The 18,894-nt window shown below is 43.8% G+C and overlaps 1 protein-coding gene across 1 annotated transcript in view; it reads left to right on the top strand.

Moving 5' to 3' along the window:
* The window catches only part of RAPGEF3 (Rap guanine nucleotide exchange factor 3), a 977,833-nt gene that overhangs the window by 511,669 nt on the left and 447,270 nt on the right, over positions 1-18,894 (top strand). Inside the window, exons 11-13 of the mRNA XM_086964721.1 lie at positions 10,192-10,280; positions 13,212-13,290; positions 17,312-17,462. Of these exons, the coding sequence (XP_086820847.1) occupies positions 10,192-10,280; positions 13,212-13,290; positions 17,312-17,462 (319 nt within the window). The remainder of the gene's footprint in view (positions 1-10,191; positions 10,281-13,211; positions 13,291-17,311; positions 17,463-18,894) is intronic.

Here is an 18,894-nt window from a genome sequence, read left to right as displayed (position 1 = left end):
CATGCGGAGCAGGGTGAATACACTGCCATTGTGTGTGGTGGTGCGACAGCGCATCCTCTTCCTTTTACCTCATCGATCCCCGGGGTTGGTGTCCCAGGACACATCTTTTAACTTCGGGACCTGGCGATGGGATCCCGGGACCCATTTTTTATTACATTGGCCCAGCAGATGGGGAGGAGGCCCCAAGGTTCCCTCCTCACTAAGCATTAATAATTGCTGATGCTTGCACCAGTCCCTGGGCACTGGCCCATACTGGGGGTTTCTTCTAGACTTGTAGTCCAGACAGGTCACGCACTCCATTACTCGAGCTGGGGCGTCAAATGTCAGATCCTTTACCCTTAGTTAACTTGGACCTGTAAGGCCTATTTCTTGGGTCCTGGCTCATTTTGATCCTGTAACAAGCCCTAGCCAAGTTTTCAGCAGGCCTCCTGGCCTCTAAATTGGCACACTTTGCAGAGTGCGAGGTTTCACTTGCTCTCTTCAACAGCAGCTTTTCTACTTTGCTTTGTCTCTGGTGCTCCTATCCTCCTGCTGGGGCATAGAAGTCCAGGTCTTCTGACTAATAGTCCTTAATGGGTGTAATGGAGCAAACTTCACTGACCCTGGAGAGACCTACTGACCAAGGGTCAGCTGCAGGCCAGAATCCTTAGTCCATTAGGGCATAAGGAGATTTGTCCTTTCACTTGTCCATAGTGTTGCTACTGTCCAACTCTCTCTCTTTGTTGTGCAAGAGTTTTTAAGTGGAGGTGGAAAGTCCTGATGCCAGGCAACCCATGCCAGTCCGATCATGCTGCATCATCCCTTGACTTCTGGCTCAACCCTCCAGCACAGAATGCTGGGACAATCCAAGATGATGCTGTCAAGTGGTTTATGTACGCATAGCATGTTCATGCAAATTGTAGATCCCTACCTAAACATAGGGAGGAATTTGCTCTCCTGATGGAAGAACGTATGCCTGACATTGTCTTCCTGACGGAAACTTGGCTTACCTCAGACTCAGACCCGGCCCTGGTTACAGCCTTCCACCCGGCTTCAAAATCACTCGTCAGGACCGGCCTGAGGGCAAAGGAGGAGGCTTAGCAATTATCTACAAAGAGCAGTTACTCTGCCGAGTCATCCCAGAAACTATCCCGGATTGTGAGAGCCTAGCCTTCAGCCTCGAACTCTCCCCTAACAACTGCTTCTCAGGTACTTTAATTTACCGCCCCCCAGGTCCCCCCAAGCAATTCCACAACCACCTTGCTTCAATTGTGGCCGAACGCGTCAGCACCTCCTCTAACTTCACCCTGTTAGGTGATTTTAACTTTCACTTTTACTCTGTAGCAGACCATACGGCAATTACACTTACAGGTGACCTAGCAGCACTGCAGCTAAACCAATCTGTCAGCTCTCAAACCCACGTTAAGGGTCATTTGCTGGATCCAGTATTTAGCAACTGCGTAGATCTGGAAACTAGTCTACCAATCCCCCTCCCGTGGACTGACCATCTATTAGTCCCCTTTTCCTGGACCACACCTAGGGCCTTAACCATCAGACCCACAGTAAGAATAGCCAGACCCTGGTCTCGCCTTCCGATCGAAAAATGGACCACCAAACTGGCTAGCAACCTACCTCTTCACAATGAGGACCCCTGCCTAGCAAACCAGACATACGAAGAATGGATTACTCAATCACTCGATCACTCCCTCCCCAAAAGAAAAAACACAATTAAACGTTCCCATAAATCCGCTCCCTGGTACTCAGAGGCCCTTAGGGCAAAGAAACTCCAGTGTAGGCAAGCCGAAAGGAAATGGTGTCTGGACTTCTTACCAGGAAATAAAACTCAATACCGAAATTTAATCAAAGAGTACAAAGAAGAAATCAAAGCCACCCAAGCAGCACACTTCTCTAATAAAATTATTTTAGCTAAATCAAAACCAAGAGAAATTTTCCAAATTGTGAAAAATCTTACAAAGTTGCCACCTAGCCTGCTTGAGACCAAATCCACAGAACACTGCAACAAGATGGCAGACTTCTTCCTTCAAAAAATCAATAAAATCTATGAATCCTTCCCCCCCCTGCCCACCACCCTCCCAGCTCAGACCAACTCTACCCTGACACCCACTTCATCTCAGCCTCCTCCCACACTGGACCACTTTCCCCCCCTCAATCTTGCGTCTCTGGAATCTGTGGCTCGGAAAGTCAAATCAGGCTCCCCTGATGACCCAGCCCCACCAGACATTGTTATGTCAGCATCCCAGGTCACTCTGCCCATCATAATGGACCTCTTGAACTCTTCCATCACCGCCGGCACGGTCCCGCCGGAATGGAAACGTGCCATGGTCCGAGCCCTGCTAAAGAAACCTAGCCTGGACTCCTCAGACTTCAGCAACTACCGGCCAATCTCTCTACTGCCTTGGCTGAGCAAAGTCTTAGAGAGATACATCAATGGCCAACTGGTCGCCTACCTAGAAAACCACCACCTGTTGGACCCCACCCAGGCAGGCTTCAGACCCAAGCATGGAACCGAAACCGCTCTCCTCATGGACACAGAGGAATCCAGAAACATCCTCGACCAAGGAGGATCAGTGGCAGTGATCCTCCTTGACCTAAGTGCGGCCTTTGACACGGTAGGCAATGACATCTTGCTGGACCGTATGACTAATATCGGTATCAAACACAAGGCATGTCAATGGTTCAAGCCCTTTTTGAAGGACAGATCCTTTCGGGTATTCAATGGCGAGTCAATATCCACTAGCAGACCATTAAGATGCGGAGTACCACAAGGCTCTTCATTAAGCCCTGCTCTCTTTAACATTTATAGGAGGCCACTGGCTGAGGTTGTCCGGCCGTTTGGAGTTAAAATCATTTCCTACGCTGACGACACTCAGCTGGTGGTCTCATTCGCGCAGGAGGCCAATATGCCAAAGGGAGGAGGGCTCAGAAAATGTCTAGAGGAGGTAAAGAGCTGGATGTTCGCCTCATTACTCAAAATGAACGAAGACAAGACAGAGCTGATGCTTCTGGGCCCTGCTGACCCTAGCTCATTCAATGCTCTATGGCCACCCTGTCTGGGAACCCCCCCGGCACCCAAGGACAACATCAAGAGCCTTGGGGTGTGGCTGGACAGATCCCTCTATTTTGGCATTCAAGCCACCAAACTCTCGGCTACCTGTTTTGGCCTTCCTAGGATGCTAAAGAAAGTTCTCCATCTTTTACCCATGGAAGCCAAACAGGTAGCCATCCAGGGTCTGATCCAGTCCCGCCTGGATTTCAACAACGCCCTCTACCTTGCTGCCCCAGGTTATTCACTGCGGAGACTTCAAACTGTGCAGAATTGTGCAGCTCGTACACTACTTCAGCTCCCTCGTCGACAATCTGTCAGAGCCGGTCTGATCAAACTACACTGGTTGCCAGTTCGCCAAAGAATCCACTTCAAAGCCATGTGTATCACTCACCAGGCCTTCTGGAATACCGGTCCCCTAATCACCCGTAACCTAGTCTCCCATTACCAACCAAGCAGAAACCTTTAATCAAACCAGGCCTTCATGGCCACAGCACCCAGAATAAAAAAAGCCAGATCTGGCGGTAGGACCTTCACCCATAATGCTTCCAAGACGTGGAACACCCTACCCCTTCATCTGAGAGCCAACCCCAACCTCTCCTCATTCCGGAAACAGCTCAAAACATTCCTCTTCAAATCCCCACAGTAATGCTTTGCCAGTCCCCCTGCTCCATCTCTCCCCTCTGTTGGTTCCTAGCGCTTGGACGCCCCCGGGCAGCAACCGCGCTCTATAAATCCACATACAAATACAAATCTGCTCTTGGGGCCTCAGCCACACCCCTAGCTAACATCACTGGCATGGACTTTCCCACCAAAACTCCAAAGGGGTGCCTTCAGATCTCTGGACTTCCTCATTTGTTAAGTGGGTCTGGGCTGTATCAACCCAGGTAGAGTGTGACAGCTAATTTGCAGAAGCAGATTTTCCTCCACACCTCTTCCTACTCAGGAGCAGAGTGAAGCAATGTAAGTTTCTCCTTTTTGTTCCTTCTGCTGTGGAGTAATTAACATGGCCTAGCATGGTGACAAAAGACCTAGAAACTGATCCAGAGTTGAGCCAGAGATATATGACAATTCTGGAAGACTCATAGGTTGTACTAGTAGGTTATTCGGACACTGGAAGTAGGCACCTGCAGTCTGTAGGGCTTGGCCCTTTTTGGTTAAAGTCCCTAAACTTTTTGCTTCCACCCTAGACCTTTTTCTGACATAGTGTTGCCAACTTAAATGCTTTGGACACTTTGCCACTACTAAACAGTGTTGAAGTGTCAGTGTTCCATGTATAAAGTAATGTTATTGGTTGTCCATGATTGGTATGTTTACCTTACTAAGTGAAGTACCTAATAAAGTGCACTATCTGTGCCAGGGCTGAAAATGCAAATGCTACTGTGGGCCTGCAGCACTATGTGTGCCACTCACACAAGTAGCCTTAAAAGGGGAACTCAGGCCTGCCATTGCCGGGCCTGCGCACAGTTTGTTAAACTGCCATGTTGTTCTGTCAAGGCATTCACTTGCCAGACCGTACCCTTCCCTTTCTGTGTACATCAGACACCCCTATGGTAGGTCTAGGGTACACCCTGGACAGGGTGCAAAGCATGTGAAAGGTAGAACATGTATAAGCAGACCCTCCTGGATTTTGTGGTTTGCCGCAAAATCGCCACTTTTGTAAAAATGCTGCGATTTTTACAAAAGTGCCAGCGAAAACGGTACTTTTGTAAAAATGCGCGATTTTTACAAAAGTGCCAGTGAAATCCAGATGTCTATTGCTGCATCCGTGCTGCCTGTGACTTTGGACCCATTAAATAATACATCTGGGTCCCCCTAGATTTAATCTGCGGGTAAAGATTTATTATTTTTTTAGAATTCACTGACTTTTCCAAGAGAACTGGTGGAAAAGTATGGTGTATTCCCAATTATGCCCATGCAAAAGCAATTCTGTCTACATATATGTAGTGAAAAATTGTGCTTGTGAAAATGCCTTCAGATTAATTGGACTTTTTAACTTTTTTTCTCCATGTGAAAAACATCCTTCTGTGAGGAAAAAAAACCCTTGTTGCGCTGTGTTATATTATGAATATTTGCAGGGTTTTAAGTGCTATGAAAAAACGGGGGTCTCTCAAAAGGGCGTGGCCGATGTTATTAAGGGCGTGGCTTTAAATCATTTGATATGTGATACAACAAGTAACATTATACCAACAGCAAGTCAGGACTATTGGCTTTGTCAATGGTTATTAGTTGCATAAGATAAATAATTTGCAACTATGGCTTGTTACATATAATATTGAAAAAGCTTCTGCTTAAAGCCCTGGTGACACCACAATGTTGCTGCTCTTGCGTTTCAAGAAGAGAAGGGAAATCCAGAAAGAAAATAACTCTTTAAAGGATTTCCCTCCCCCACAACGCTCACCTAGCATGACTTTAGTAACTTCTCCACTAGTCAGACCCTCCAGGACTTCTTGATTTCGCGGTTTGCCGCAAAATCGGCACTTTTGTAAAAATGCAGCGATTTTTACAAAAGTGCCCACTAAGATATCTGTGTTTATTGTAAGAAAAACTGCCAAATAAAGAGCCACAAAATTGCCGCAAAATTTCCATATTTGTGTGCTAATTTTCCATTTTTGTGCTGCTAAATTTGCTAATCCATGCCGCTATATCCTGGTAGGTCTGACTAAGGTGTGTGTCATGTCCTGACAGTGAAATAATCTCCAGTTTCACTGTTGAAAGGCTATCTTGCCCATAGGATAGAATGGGAAGGCTGTGTTATATGTTTTCCAGTCTATCTTCCCAAAGGCTTAAGATGGAAATGTGAAGTTTAGTATGCCTAAACTCACAATGTAATAACACATCTTTTTATGAAGGTGGTTTTTGCATTATGTGTTAAGAAGCCACTCTTTTAGAAGCGGCTGAGTTTTGTGCTCTAACATTTCTGTGTGTCTCTGCCTGGCTGTGGATTGACCGTCTGGATTTGAAAGTGATAGGATCTGGGGAATGTCTTGACCCAGGGGAGGAGGTGAGACAGCAACAGTCTGACCTGAATCTGAGGAGGAGAAGCCCTTAGAGGTGAAGAGGCCTGGGTGGCTGCTACAAAGCAGTTGGCTCATCTCCTGCCGAGTGATTGAGAATCCAGACCCCCACTAATCAAAGGAAGAACTGTGTCACTGGCAGAGAGGCACCTAAAAGTGGTTTGAACAGGGGTCAGTGCCCACTGAAACACAAAGACTTCAAAGACATTGAGGGGTATGACTATGAGAGCTGAAGCCCCTGAACTTTGGAGAATGACTTGATCAAGTGTGAAAAAAACTGGAGCTACAAGAGGACCGATGCCAAGGAAGAAACAACTGAAGAGACTGGAGGATATGGCTGACCCTTGCTGTGTGATCTAAGGCTGGCCTAGAGTTTGCTGTTTCAACCAAGGAAAGGCTAAAGGGACTTGGCTGTGTGCTTTGTCCCCATGCTTGAAGGACTTTGCTATGTGCTGTGTCCTGAAGTAACTATCCCCAAGGCCCTGAGGTGAGCTGGCTCCCTATTTGGAGACACAGGAACATAACAGTTTCCACAAGAGTCTCAGAGGCACTGAGGGAGCGTGCCTCTGCAGGCTGAGACCCTCGTAAGAACTGCCTGTGATCATGGGTGCCTGGTGTACAAGTGAGTCTTAGTGATGTTGTGTGCGTGTGCTTTGTGCAGCACTGACACCTTTAGGAGGATCGGCCTGTGATCGGGGGCACCTGGAATCCAAGCAAGGATCAGCGACGCTGTGTGCATGTGCTTTGTGCAACCTGAACCCCGTTCTGAGGATTGTCCAGTGATCATGTGCACCGGAATCCAAGTGAGTCTCATCGACGCTTTGAGCGTGTGCGTTGTGCACTGTGAGAACTTTGTGAGGATTTACCTTGTTATCGTGCACACTGGAATCCAACTGAGTCTCATTGATGCTGTGAGGGTGTGCGTAGTGCACTGTGAGACCTTTGTGAGGATTTGCCTTGTTATCGTGTGCAACGAAATCCACATGAGTCTCATCGCCATTGTGTGCGGGTGCGTTGTGCACTGGGAGACTTTCGTGAGGATTTGCCATGTTATCGTTTGCACCTGAATCCACGTGAGTCTCATCACCGCATTGTGCTTGTGTGTTGGGCACCGGGAGACTTTTGTGAGGATTTGCTGTGTTATCGTGTGCACCGGAGTAAAGGGAGTCTCACTGACGCTGTGCGTGTGATCTTCGTGCCGCCTGAGACCTGTGTGGAGTGCCTAGTGATCGTGCACCTGGAGTGAAGGAAGACTTAGCGACGCTGTGTGCGTGTGCCTTGTGGCGGCCTGAGATCTTCCGAAGTGAAGTGGCCCGGACCGGCAGTCCTGGAGGAGCTGTGTTGCCAGCCCGAGCCACCGTTGCCATTTCACAAAGCTGCTTGGAGGCCCAACCTCTGGACGAGGAGAGACGAGCGGTTTGCCCCCCCCAGGTAATGTTTGTCGACTCCTGGGAGGGGCGCGGGCTCGGAGGGAGACACTCTCAGCCACTCTCTCGTGTTGACAGCGCAGGCCTCTGTTTCGGCTCGTGTTGCGGCCCGTATTGCCAAAGGGATTTGCGGTACAGGGGCCGGAGTGCGAAGCTGAACTTTGGAATTACATTGTACTGTCTTGGGGGCAACAGTGAGAGGCTGACTGAAGGTCAGAAGAGAAGGCGGACAGACTGCCTAAGGCCCGGTTACCGGGCCTGAGTGTACTACGTAGTATTCCATTTCTGAGAGCAGAGTACCTGACTGACGTTTTACACATTGCAACACTTCTGTATAACAAACTACTTGATTGTCGTATGACGCATTGCCTTGTTCCTGCATATCGAATTACTTGATTAGTGTATTTGCATTGCCTTAATATTGCAGAACGGCATATCTGGTGGTTGGATTATGCATTGCATTGTGTTACCTGGCAAAGTGCCTGTTTGTTACGTTACGCATTGCATTATTTTCATTGTAGAGAGTCCGATTGATATGTTACGCATTACAGTATTTTTACATTGCAAAAGTACCAGATTCTAGGATTATGAGCTGCATGGCATGTGATTAGAAGTACAGGAGAATGTTTAGAAGTGCTCATGGAGTGGTGTGGCTCACTGGTTAGAGGCGGCAGACCCGGAAGCAGAGAACAGCCCGGGACCAGGGTTCAATTCCTGACGCGGCAGGGCCGTGGACCACGGTCAGATAATTCTCGCCTCAGTGCCTACTCTAACAAGGGATCACACTCGGCAACTCTGGGCATTAGATTGCCTCATCTCTACAACGGCCCCCCACATTTGCCGGGGATGCCTGGTTTCACCTTGGAGATACCCAGTAGGGACCATCTCGCAGGGATAGCCAGGACGGGTTCCCCAGCGGTCTACAGCGCCACGACGCCTCAGGGAAGCAGTGCGCTTTCCAAGACACATTACATTACATTGACATCACCGGAGTTACAAGGGCTGGCTGGCCTAACAACCAGCCAGAAGAAATATTACACAACCTCATATGTTGGTTTTATATCGTGTGGTCTTTTTACGTAATGTTTAAACTCTTTTTATAAAACTCGTGTGGAGTCTATTTGTGGTGTCATCATTGGATTTTTGTGAGTGTGGAGTGTGGTTGTGAATACTTTACACATTTGCCTTGAAGATAAACCTGGCTGCTCGTGCCAACCTTTAGAGGGGGTGAGCGGGGTTACCTAAGAAGGTGACCTTCCTTTCCCTGATGTTGGAGCGCGGGTCCCTACTTGGCCTAAGGTACCTACCGCATCCAACCAGGGATCCCGGGTCTAACATAGTCCAATTGCAAGGTTATTACCGTAGGTGAAATTCAGGTAGTGAGAGTCACCCACAGAAAAGGTCTAAAAACCAAGTTATCAATAAGCGAAAAATCTGGGCGAAACCCATTTCACTACAACCACTTTTGAAAAGTCTGCACTTGCATGAATAACAACCAAATTGTTTCCTAGGGGTAGGAAAAAATGTCCAGGGGACTTCATGTATTGCACATGTTGTAATTCAACATGTTTTCTCAATGTATAAGTTGACCCACAGCCAAATCATAGAGATTGCCTTGTTTCTGAAGTCTTCACACGTTCTACAGAGTAACATTAAAATACTTTGAAAGAGGAATTCATGTACCTTCACACAAAGGATACTGAGAAGTAATAAAGTGGATAGCCTTCATTTGCTAATTTGTAAACACACAACCCTGGCAAGGGTTAGTGTAACAGTGCAAACCCTTTGCAGTTAGCTGTGTACAATCGCTGAAGGGCAAAAGGTTGCATAGATCACACTACCATGGCTCCTTCTGATATGCTGACATTTGCAGATGTTTGATGTCAGGATGTATTCTGTTGGTGTTCTAGCCAAAGCAAAGTGGAAGGTTCAAACTGGGGCACAAGCAAATTACTGGGAAATTTTCTATCTTTGAGATGACAATACATACTGTAACAAAGTTTGATAGGAGTACCTTCTGAAACACTGGCAGTGCATCCCCATCACATTGACTTGATCGAATTTGCATATACATACATGCATCAACAACGTTACAACAACGTTATCTCGACATAAATATAAAACTGTAGTATTATTTCCATTTCATATTCTAGCATGGGGGCCACTTATTGCAAAGGTACTTTAATAAATCATTTGGATTTGTAAAATATAAATTTTCTGAAATGTAGAAAGTTGAGCTTTTAGCTTTTTCATACTTTGCAAGTAAAAGTCAAAAGCTGAACTCTTTGTTCCATGATTGTACAAATTCATGGTAGAATTAAGGTCACCATTTTTTGACCAATTGAGTTCTTTTTTGTCCTCCACGTTTAGATTCAATAAAATCTTCCTTGTTAACAATCTATAAATATGCACTGAAGAATAATAAATCAATATATTCATGCTGATATTGACCCACTTCAGCTGCATGATATTTTCATCCACCTTGTGAGGCAGGAAATGGTATCAAACATGGGATCTCTTAAACTTTCAGTCATCAATAGTTTAACAAAAGGCTGTCTAATTTATATTTTTAGCTTGTTTTAAGGACCATCACACAATAATCATTGAAGTTAGAAGGCAGTGAGGTGCTTGGGAGGGGCATGATCTGGTAAAATATCCCACAAGTATTCTTCTTGGGTAGTTGACTTACTGCTCTGTTTTTCAGATACACAGTGATGTCCGGTACTCCTGAGAAGATCTTCGAACATTTGCTGGAGACAATGAAGCTGGATTCATCCATATATGATCAGACAGGTTTTGTACCACAATTTCCTTTTGTAAATTATTTCCTTGGTGTCACTATTTCTGGCTCTGAAATGCCAAGGTCAACTTTTTGTCTACCCCAGTCATTAAGTATCTTGTACTAAAAGCTTTGGATGGATCATCATTTTCTATTCACTTAATTTTTCTATATACTTTTCTTGTAAATAAAAGTTCAGATAGGAGATCTTTGTGTATGAAACTCACATAAATATTTTGTCAAGACCAAGGCCACACTGTGGGTTTTCCTGCTAAGAACAGAGCTCCCAAACTTTCAAATTTAGAAAGGTGTGTCAATTTAGACATTTTTAGCATCATCAATAGCTATGTATTACTACTTCATGTGCTATCTTGTGAGATGATGAAGTGAAGACACAGTGTACAATTTTCCTTGAGAGGGGATGGGGAAGTGGTTCTACATCTGTTTTGTAGATTTCATCTGATAACAATTAGAAGTTCTGAATTGAGTGTGATAACCAAATTACTGATTGAATAGCATTTGGGCATGCTTTCTTAAAATAACCCAAACCATATGCAAGGATATTTTACAGAGGTAGAAATGTAGTGGAGAAAGGATGTGTAGCATTCCAAAAGTCGTCTCTTCACGGGTGTAGGCGTTAGATAAGAGATAGGAGAACTGTCTAAGGTTCAAGTTATTTTAATCAATGAAAATCCCATCCATCCATAAACAGCTCATCCTCCAACTGTCAAATGTCTTCACATGAGACACGTTACATCCCCATGGGAACCTACAGTATATGACATCACAGTGACCCTCACAGGTGTGCTTGACAGGGCGCAGATGTGATTAACAATAGAAGAGACCACAAGGGGAGATACCACAAGATGTGCTATAATTTCTGGAAAATGTAGAAGTTAAGTAAAAAAGCTAATTCCAGTTATGTTTCTGATTCGATTAATTGTATTGACATAGTCAATTGGATACATGATTTACAGAAATAACTTGTGGATAGAACCCACCTGAGATTCAAGATAAATTTTAGTTTCTAGAAATAACTTTGATTTTCAAAACATTTATGGGCCAAATAAAAACTGAGAATCAAGAGAAAGATTTATATCTGGAAATAATGTAACTCTGAGAAAGACCGCATACTTCCATTCCTGGGTGTTCTGTGTTTAATAACCACCATCTTTCAGATTAAAGAAATTGGTATGTGCACTCCTTGACTGTCACTGGACACACTTTTGTGTTATGAAGCACGCTTTTCACTAGAAATGTTTTTATAATTATTATTTTCCTTGAACATGTATCAAACAGAGAGGATGAAGGAACTGTAAACTACTTTTAGCTTTTTCACTTTGAAGGATAAATAAATAACACTTTAAAGCACTTCTCTCAGGCAATCCGCAATACCACTTTCCACAGTAGGTGTGCATGCCTTTAGTAACATACCCAACAGTTGCATGTGGAGGGCACCAGTACACATTGTTTGAGACCAGGGCTCATTTTTCATCATCAAACCTTGAGCATGAGCGAGAAAGGCAGAAAATGGTGAAAGGAGGAGGCAAAGTAAGTTGCAGAGAAGGCATGAATTAAAAGTAGACCACAGGGGAAAGACAGAGACGGGAAGTGTAGTGTTGAAGTAGAACAAGGTATGAGGTGTAATCAAGACTATTTATTATTGACATTCAGCAAGTCTGATATTCAGCAGCACCAGAGGTGGGCTCCAAAGAAAAACCTTGGCCCCCTGCACTATTATTTTTTTTACATATTTAGCACCAAACCTTCCTCAAACATTTCACAGAAATAATGCTATCACATGTTTGCTGAAATTTGTGTCAGTCTTTATTACTATGTTCATTGAGACTTCCTCACAGGAGGGATCCTTCTGGTTGAGGCAGACATTGGAAACCTCAACAAGGCTTTCATGACCGTGCCAAATGCCTGATATGGAACGGTCAATGCCAATGCTTGTTTGCCCCTTTTGAACCAGGTGCTTTATGTGTTTTGGTCACGTGCACACGCAGACAAAAGCAAAGGATCTCAAACAATTCTGTCAAAAGCAATGAGCTTTACAGCAATGACAAATAAATCTCTGACCCCAGTCCTCATTGATCGTCTTATCATTAATAAACCTCATACTAAGAGAGGTAGGAAGCCGAAGGAGTGACTTAAAATGACACAACTTACGCCAGCTCACTGTTCTAAAGCTTACCTGTAACCCAAAACGCCACATGGTTGGACAAACAGAAGAAGCTTATGTTGGAAGCTGGAAGATTCCTTGCCGAGGCAAAATGGATAGTAGTTGTGGATGTCTTGGTTACATGAGGTGCAAGATGGGGGAGGTGAATCCATCTTATTGCTCTAACATACTTCAACCTGCAAAAACGAAGTGTAATCATTTGCAGGGCCACATGGGCAGGTCTACAAATCTAAAACCCATTTGTTTTTCCCATAATTGTCTATGCAAATGTCTCTTTGAGATTAGCGTGGGGGCCACGATCGTATCAGAATTTCGACATTTGCAAAATACTGTTAGGTCTAATAACAGCAGATGATGCGTTCAAGTATTATAACCACAGTGTGTCCTTATCAAAGTTAGGTAGTGGCCCCATGTCATGGGTGACGCCTTCACCACCCATGGCTTTCTACTCAACATTACTTTGCGAGGAGAGAAAAATGAACCCGGAGCCCTTAGATTCCAACCTGCTGTTGGCTAAAACTCCACGACTGGTTGAATGTGTGCCCCGTGATTTGGCACCATTTGGCAAATCCACTTTGTCTAATTCTCTGGTCAGAAACTCCATCATGTGCACCAAGCTTTTGGCCCTGTGTTCTCCTTTTTGCAGAAACTGTGGTGAACACATATATTTACCTCTTTTGCAGACAAAAACCAGGATCTTCAAATTGTATTTACATTTTCTACTTCTAAACCTCCTTGTTTTTTTTTTGTTTTTTCACAGACACGTTCTTTGGTGATTTCCTACTGACCCACAGTGTTTTCATGCCGACCTCGCAGCTGTGTCAGTCCCTACTACATCAATATCCTTTGGAGTGTATCGCTATTCTATTCTTTAGGTGATATAAGCACAGTGTCCACAAAAAAGGTCTTCCATATGGACACGAATAGAAAATGGGCAGCTGGTCTGTGAAATGGTGGGTAGATAGTCTGTGAGCTCGTCCAACAGTCCAGGGAAATGAAGGTCTTTACGATATTTTGGAAGAAAGTGTTATCAAACCTGTCATCTATCTGAAAAGGTGCATAGTCCTTCCTCTCAGTTTTGTCTTTCTTACCAAATGGGAAGTCTAGTAGCAAGGCATATGTTCCTTATTGACGACGATGGTCACATTTAAAGCACCCGGTGTCATCCCTGAGGTTATCCCAAATCTTTATTTTAGTAAAACCATGACAATTTGTGAAGCGCGTGATGTTGTATGGAATATTATGGCAACAACTCATTTCTTCTACATGTCTCAATCTGTAACAAGGACGTGCCGAAGTCAAAATAAACCACATGCTCAGATTTACCATGATGTAGAAAGAAGTAGCATCATGACAGTGTGAATGTGCTGTCTTTGCCTCCATAGGCTTTACTTATGGTGACCCATTCTCTCAAAGTTTACAATGAATGAATGCATTAGTTTTCCCGATCCAGCGTAACGAACATCTCTTTGTTACCTGAACAACTCATTCCCCCTGTCAGGGAGGAGGAGCACACCTCCTTTGAGGGCAACTGTAGGAAACACAGTTGCAGGTCACCACAAAGAACATTGGGGCATATTATCAACAACTAGCGATATTTATCGCTAAATAAGCTTAGCGAAATTTTTTTTATCGCCGCGCATCGCCGGATTTTTTCGCAGAGATAACGTGCTATTAGCAACATTTATCTCCAAAGCGATAAAATATCCGGCGATAGCGGCGAAATGCATGAATATTGCTGGAAATCCAGCGATATTCAGGCATTATCGCTAATAGGGACTTAGCCTGAATATCCACCTCCCATTGGATATACAGGCTAAGAACTGGTCTGAGCAGGTGTTAGTTTTCTGCGATATTCACGCTTAGCGCAAACTTTTTTGTCGCTACGCCTGCGATAGCGATGTTAGCGATTGCTTTCAGTCGCTAGCAAGTTGGGTACGCTTACTTTGCATGTAATTAATGATAAAAATCGCTGACTTGCAAAGCGGTCCCCAAACCGCTCGCTATCACCTAAAAGCTGTCGCTAACTGATGTTAGCGACAGCTTGCTAATAGGGCGATTAAAGCGGCAATAATTTCATTTCGCCTGCCTTGGTAATATGCCCCTGTGTGTGTACTGTGACTTAATTAGCTTTTCTTCCCTGTCTGCTTGCGATTGAAAATCTACAGATATTGTATTCAGCCACTAGGTTAGAGCGGGATGTGGTAAACACGACAAACATACAGTAGTTTCTGCCTTGTTCTGCTATGCTGCTCCAACTGAAGAGACATATTTTTAATGTATTATTCTAGTTTTTTTAATTAGTTTTAGAGAGTTGTCTTGCAATACAAACCTTAAATCCAAACATTAATGCAGAGTGTGGCAAAGTTGTGTATTGTTTTTAAGAGGATTATATCCAAGCCGAATTTTCAGGCTAGATGCAAACCAGGAATATGATTTTATTTATTGTATTAACATTAATCTCAATTTTATGTTTTGAAAATATTGATTGGGCATGGACTTCGTGGATCCGTGTGAGACGCCCCTGTGTTATGCAGAAGACAATTTGAAACACATCAAATTACTTGGGGAAAAAATAAAATCATTTTTAAATAACGAAGAGGGAAACAGAAGTACTATCAGAGAGACATTATTCTATCCTTGTCATAAATTATTAAAAGGATCAATTCTTAGAAATCGCAGATTGTGGCTGTGCCAGGAGCAAGATGGCCGTTATTAGTGTAACTCCGTTTGTGAATCATCATCCCCAGAAAATATTGTATTATACAATAATGCTAGGCCAAGAAGGAGGTGATCGCCAATTGGAGCGACTGCTGCTAACTGAGGGAGACCACTTGAAAGCTGTGTCCCCTGGAGGATTGTTGAGGGGAGCCCTCCCTCCTTTCCTCCTCGGCGCTGGAACCAGTATGCAGAGGAGATGCAGGATAGGCAATGGAGGCTAATTATGGTAGAGCTGCTGGAAAGATGTGACAGTAGTAGTTGTGATGGCTGACATGGTTACACAAGGATGAGGTGGTAAAATGGTGGCCCTGGCAGCGCCGATCTGGACGTTTTAGAAGGGTTTTGGAAGAGGTTGGGAGCAAACGTGAACTAAAGCCTGTACACAGGGCCAACATTATATTAGAGGCATTGGGAATCTGAGAGATGCTGCTGAGCTCTGGAGGAGCAAGGCAGCCCTCATCTAGCTGTGAGGGGTGCTCTTGATTGATCAAACATAGTGGGAACAATGTGATGTGAAAAGAAATGGTAGGAGGATGTGGACTGGTGGCGGCCACCCATGTGTAGTGGCTTGCACTCCCCGCCACTCGGGGAAGACAATGGGTCTTTCCCTGCCCTCCCGAGAAGCTCAATGGGGAGAGACAGACATATTGCAGAGTAACAGTAAGCACAGCAAGATCCCGAACCATCGTAAAGAGATGTACTGCAGGCAGTTCAAAATTCAGGTCTGTGCTGAAGCAGAATATTCACCCTGTAAACATAGAGGTAATATCTCACTGGAGCAAATTTTCTGAAAATGTCTGAAAGAGTGGTGCCGCATTGATAATGATGAAACAAAAAGTGATGGGTGGATTGCTGGAATTAATATCAGTAACTAGTAGGTACTCATTTCAGGTAATTGTTCTTTTGCTAACCATGCCATCTCAGATATGAATCATCTACATGCAAATCAGTCTTGGTTCTGCCCCAATAGGAACAGTCTAGTCTGATCTGCCTGGCCAGGTTCCCTCTGAATGGGAGCCGAAGTAACCCAAGTGAGCATGGACAGGAATGCAGCTCAAGTAATGAGCAGCAGCTGAGATTAATTCAGGCATTCCACCCATCAGTCTTTTGATTTCCCCAATGTGATGCATAGGCCCGATTGTGGGCCTATGCTCGCTGTACTGTAGGACTAAATTTGCACCTTACTGCCAGGGCCAAAATAGGCTGAAATAGTCTGGGATAGCTTGTGTTCTGCTCAGGGGGGACAAGGTCTGGCAGTTCTTGCTTGACTGTTATATTGGAACAGGACCAAGGTTATTCCATAATATCAATGAAAATGTATTTCTTTCCTCTCGTAATACTCGAATCGCCAATAAACCTTCATTTATTAATTCCGTAAAAAGGTTTTACCTGCACTTCCAAACGTAAGAATTAGATAATCAAACTGTACAATGTTTTGGCAAAAGATTGCATGAACTGTAAGCCAGCAAGAATCTTTGTGCAAGATAGTTGTTAAAGGGAGTGATACTTTGCCAACCTCTGGACCTAGAAGTAATAGGGTAACAACATGCCACAAAAGGTAGGTTTTACAGTTAGAAATGTAAGCTGTGAAAAGTTGTCAAACTTCAAATCTGCATGAAGTGGCAACGTTTTCATCCTCCTACTTCTCAAGAAAAATTCTAATTATGCCCATCATTACATTTTTGTAGTTAATAAAAGAACAGTGTAGAAATCTAAAAATATACGTAGAGAGAAGCAGAGCAGGATGAATGCGGCAGAGGATATCGTAGCCAGTATTTTCTTAAAGACTTTTAGCTTATATATTTTTTTCTGTTACATGCAGGCTAACATTCCCTTATCGGCCCAACTAATGTTCTCAAACGCAGAGACGTTTTAGGGCACGGGAAAAGCCAGTCCGTCCACCTTCCGATGGGCCCCCTGGGAAATAGAAATTTGTCTCCAGCTGTAATTTTGTACGTTACCCATTATATAATTCAATATTGTTAGGCAACAAAAGGATTGAATTAGAAAAAAATCGTGATAAAATTTAAATTTGTTCCAAACCGGTGCCCTTAAACATTTTTGCCAGGGGCCCCCAATATCTTTAGGATGGAATGCCGTGATTTATACTATGAGCAAACCTTCTTAACAATTTCTTACTTTCTACGCGGAGCCATCAGAAGGCACTGAACAGGAGAAGGCTGTGTACTCCTTCAACAAACGGCAGAAAATCCTGCGTTTGATTAGCCAGTGGGTGACGCTTTATGGAAGACTGGTGCAGATGGAACCCAGCGCCCTCAACCTTTTAGAGGTAATTAGAGTTTCAATTGTTTTCATGTTCTTGGTTCATATGTGGTCAATGAAAGTAGGCTAGGCAGATACCAAATAAAAAGTCAGCCTTTTAATGAACAGAATGGGGTTACAGAACATAGAAATTAGCCATGAGTCGTACAACACCATAACCCAACACTGGAGGATTATTTGTAGGACAAACTGTGATGTTTTCCTATATGCTCTGTCTTTTTTCTCATGTTTCATTGACTAATCCTCTAATAATCCAGGGTATCGCTAATAATGGCAAAACACTGACAGGCATCGACAAATCCAAAATTTATTACATACGAGAAAGCTATTGGCTTTGTCAATGTTTTATACTCATGCTGTAAGGCAGACTGTCTACTGTACAGCATGACTAAAATAAAAAATAAAAACACTATGACGCAGCGAGTGCTGGTTGCGTCATAACACACTTTTTGATATCTTTGTCATGCATGTTGTACAACATAACTAATAAACATTGACAAAGCTAATAGCTCTCACAGGCAAGACCAATTGGCTTTGCCATTGCTTGATTTTATTTTTAATGTGATATGGCGTCTGATGCTCACCATCTGATGGCTTTTTCTTTCTCTGGAAACTTTTCCAGGCCTCTTTCAACTGGAAGTCTACAGCCAACCGGTAGCTGTGTGGAGCATATTTACTAAACTAAATGTGTGTGTTTAAGTATGAGTGAATTCATGAGTTCATGTACCCATCTGTGATTGTGTTGTGTGTGCGTCCATGCGTGTTGGTGACTGTGTTTGTGTCTGTTTCTGTCATGCCTGCTTGTGTACTAGTGTGTGCTTTTTACCTTGGGTGCTTGTTTTAACTCATGTGCTTTTTTGTATGGATGATAGGTTGTTTTTGTGTGCAATTTTTTATCCAACTGTATGTGCTCCGTGCGTGGTTGTTGGTGGATGTTTGCGCCTGTTTCTGTATTGTTTGTGAACAGTGTGTATCTTTTTTGTCTTATTTGAATGTGTGTGTTTTATGTATATCTGCTTGTGTAACAGTGTGCAACTTTTGTATCTATTTGAACATGTGTGTGTTGTATATATGTGTGGGCCAGCTTTTGGCTACAGCTATTGCCCTAAGGTAACTATAACTCACGCCCACGCCATGCACTGCTAATTACCCCACATATTACATTACTCGTGACATCTTCTATGACATCAGTGATAATATTGCAGCATTTGCAGTGAAATTACTGATGCAAAACCTGTGCATGGTGGGAGCATGATTTAAAGTAACCTTCGGGCACGAGTTATAGTTACTTGAGATAACTATACCTGCTGAATCTCTATGGTTTTGTGTGTGTAAAGTCTGAGCCCAACTACAACACTGGAACGTTCCTGCAACCTTTGGATTTTTAGTGGAAAAAATTATATATATATATTTTCTGCACTTTCCGTCATACTTTGCCG

Source organism: Lissotriton vulgaris, chromosome 1_1, assembly GCF_964263255.1.
Source record: "Lissotriton vulgaris chromosome 1_1, aLisVul1.2, whole genome shotgun sequence".
NCBI classification, from domain to species: Eukaryota; Metazoa; Chordata; class Amphibia; order Caudata; family Salamandridae; genus Lissotriton; species Lissotriton vulgaris.
This window is presented reverse-complemented; position numbering and strand designations above follow the sequence as displayed.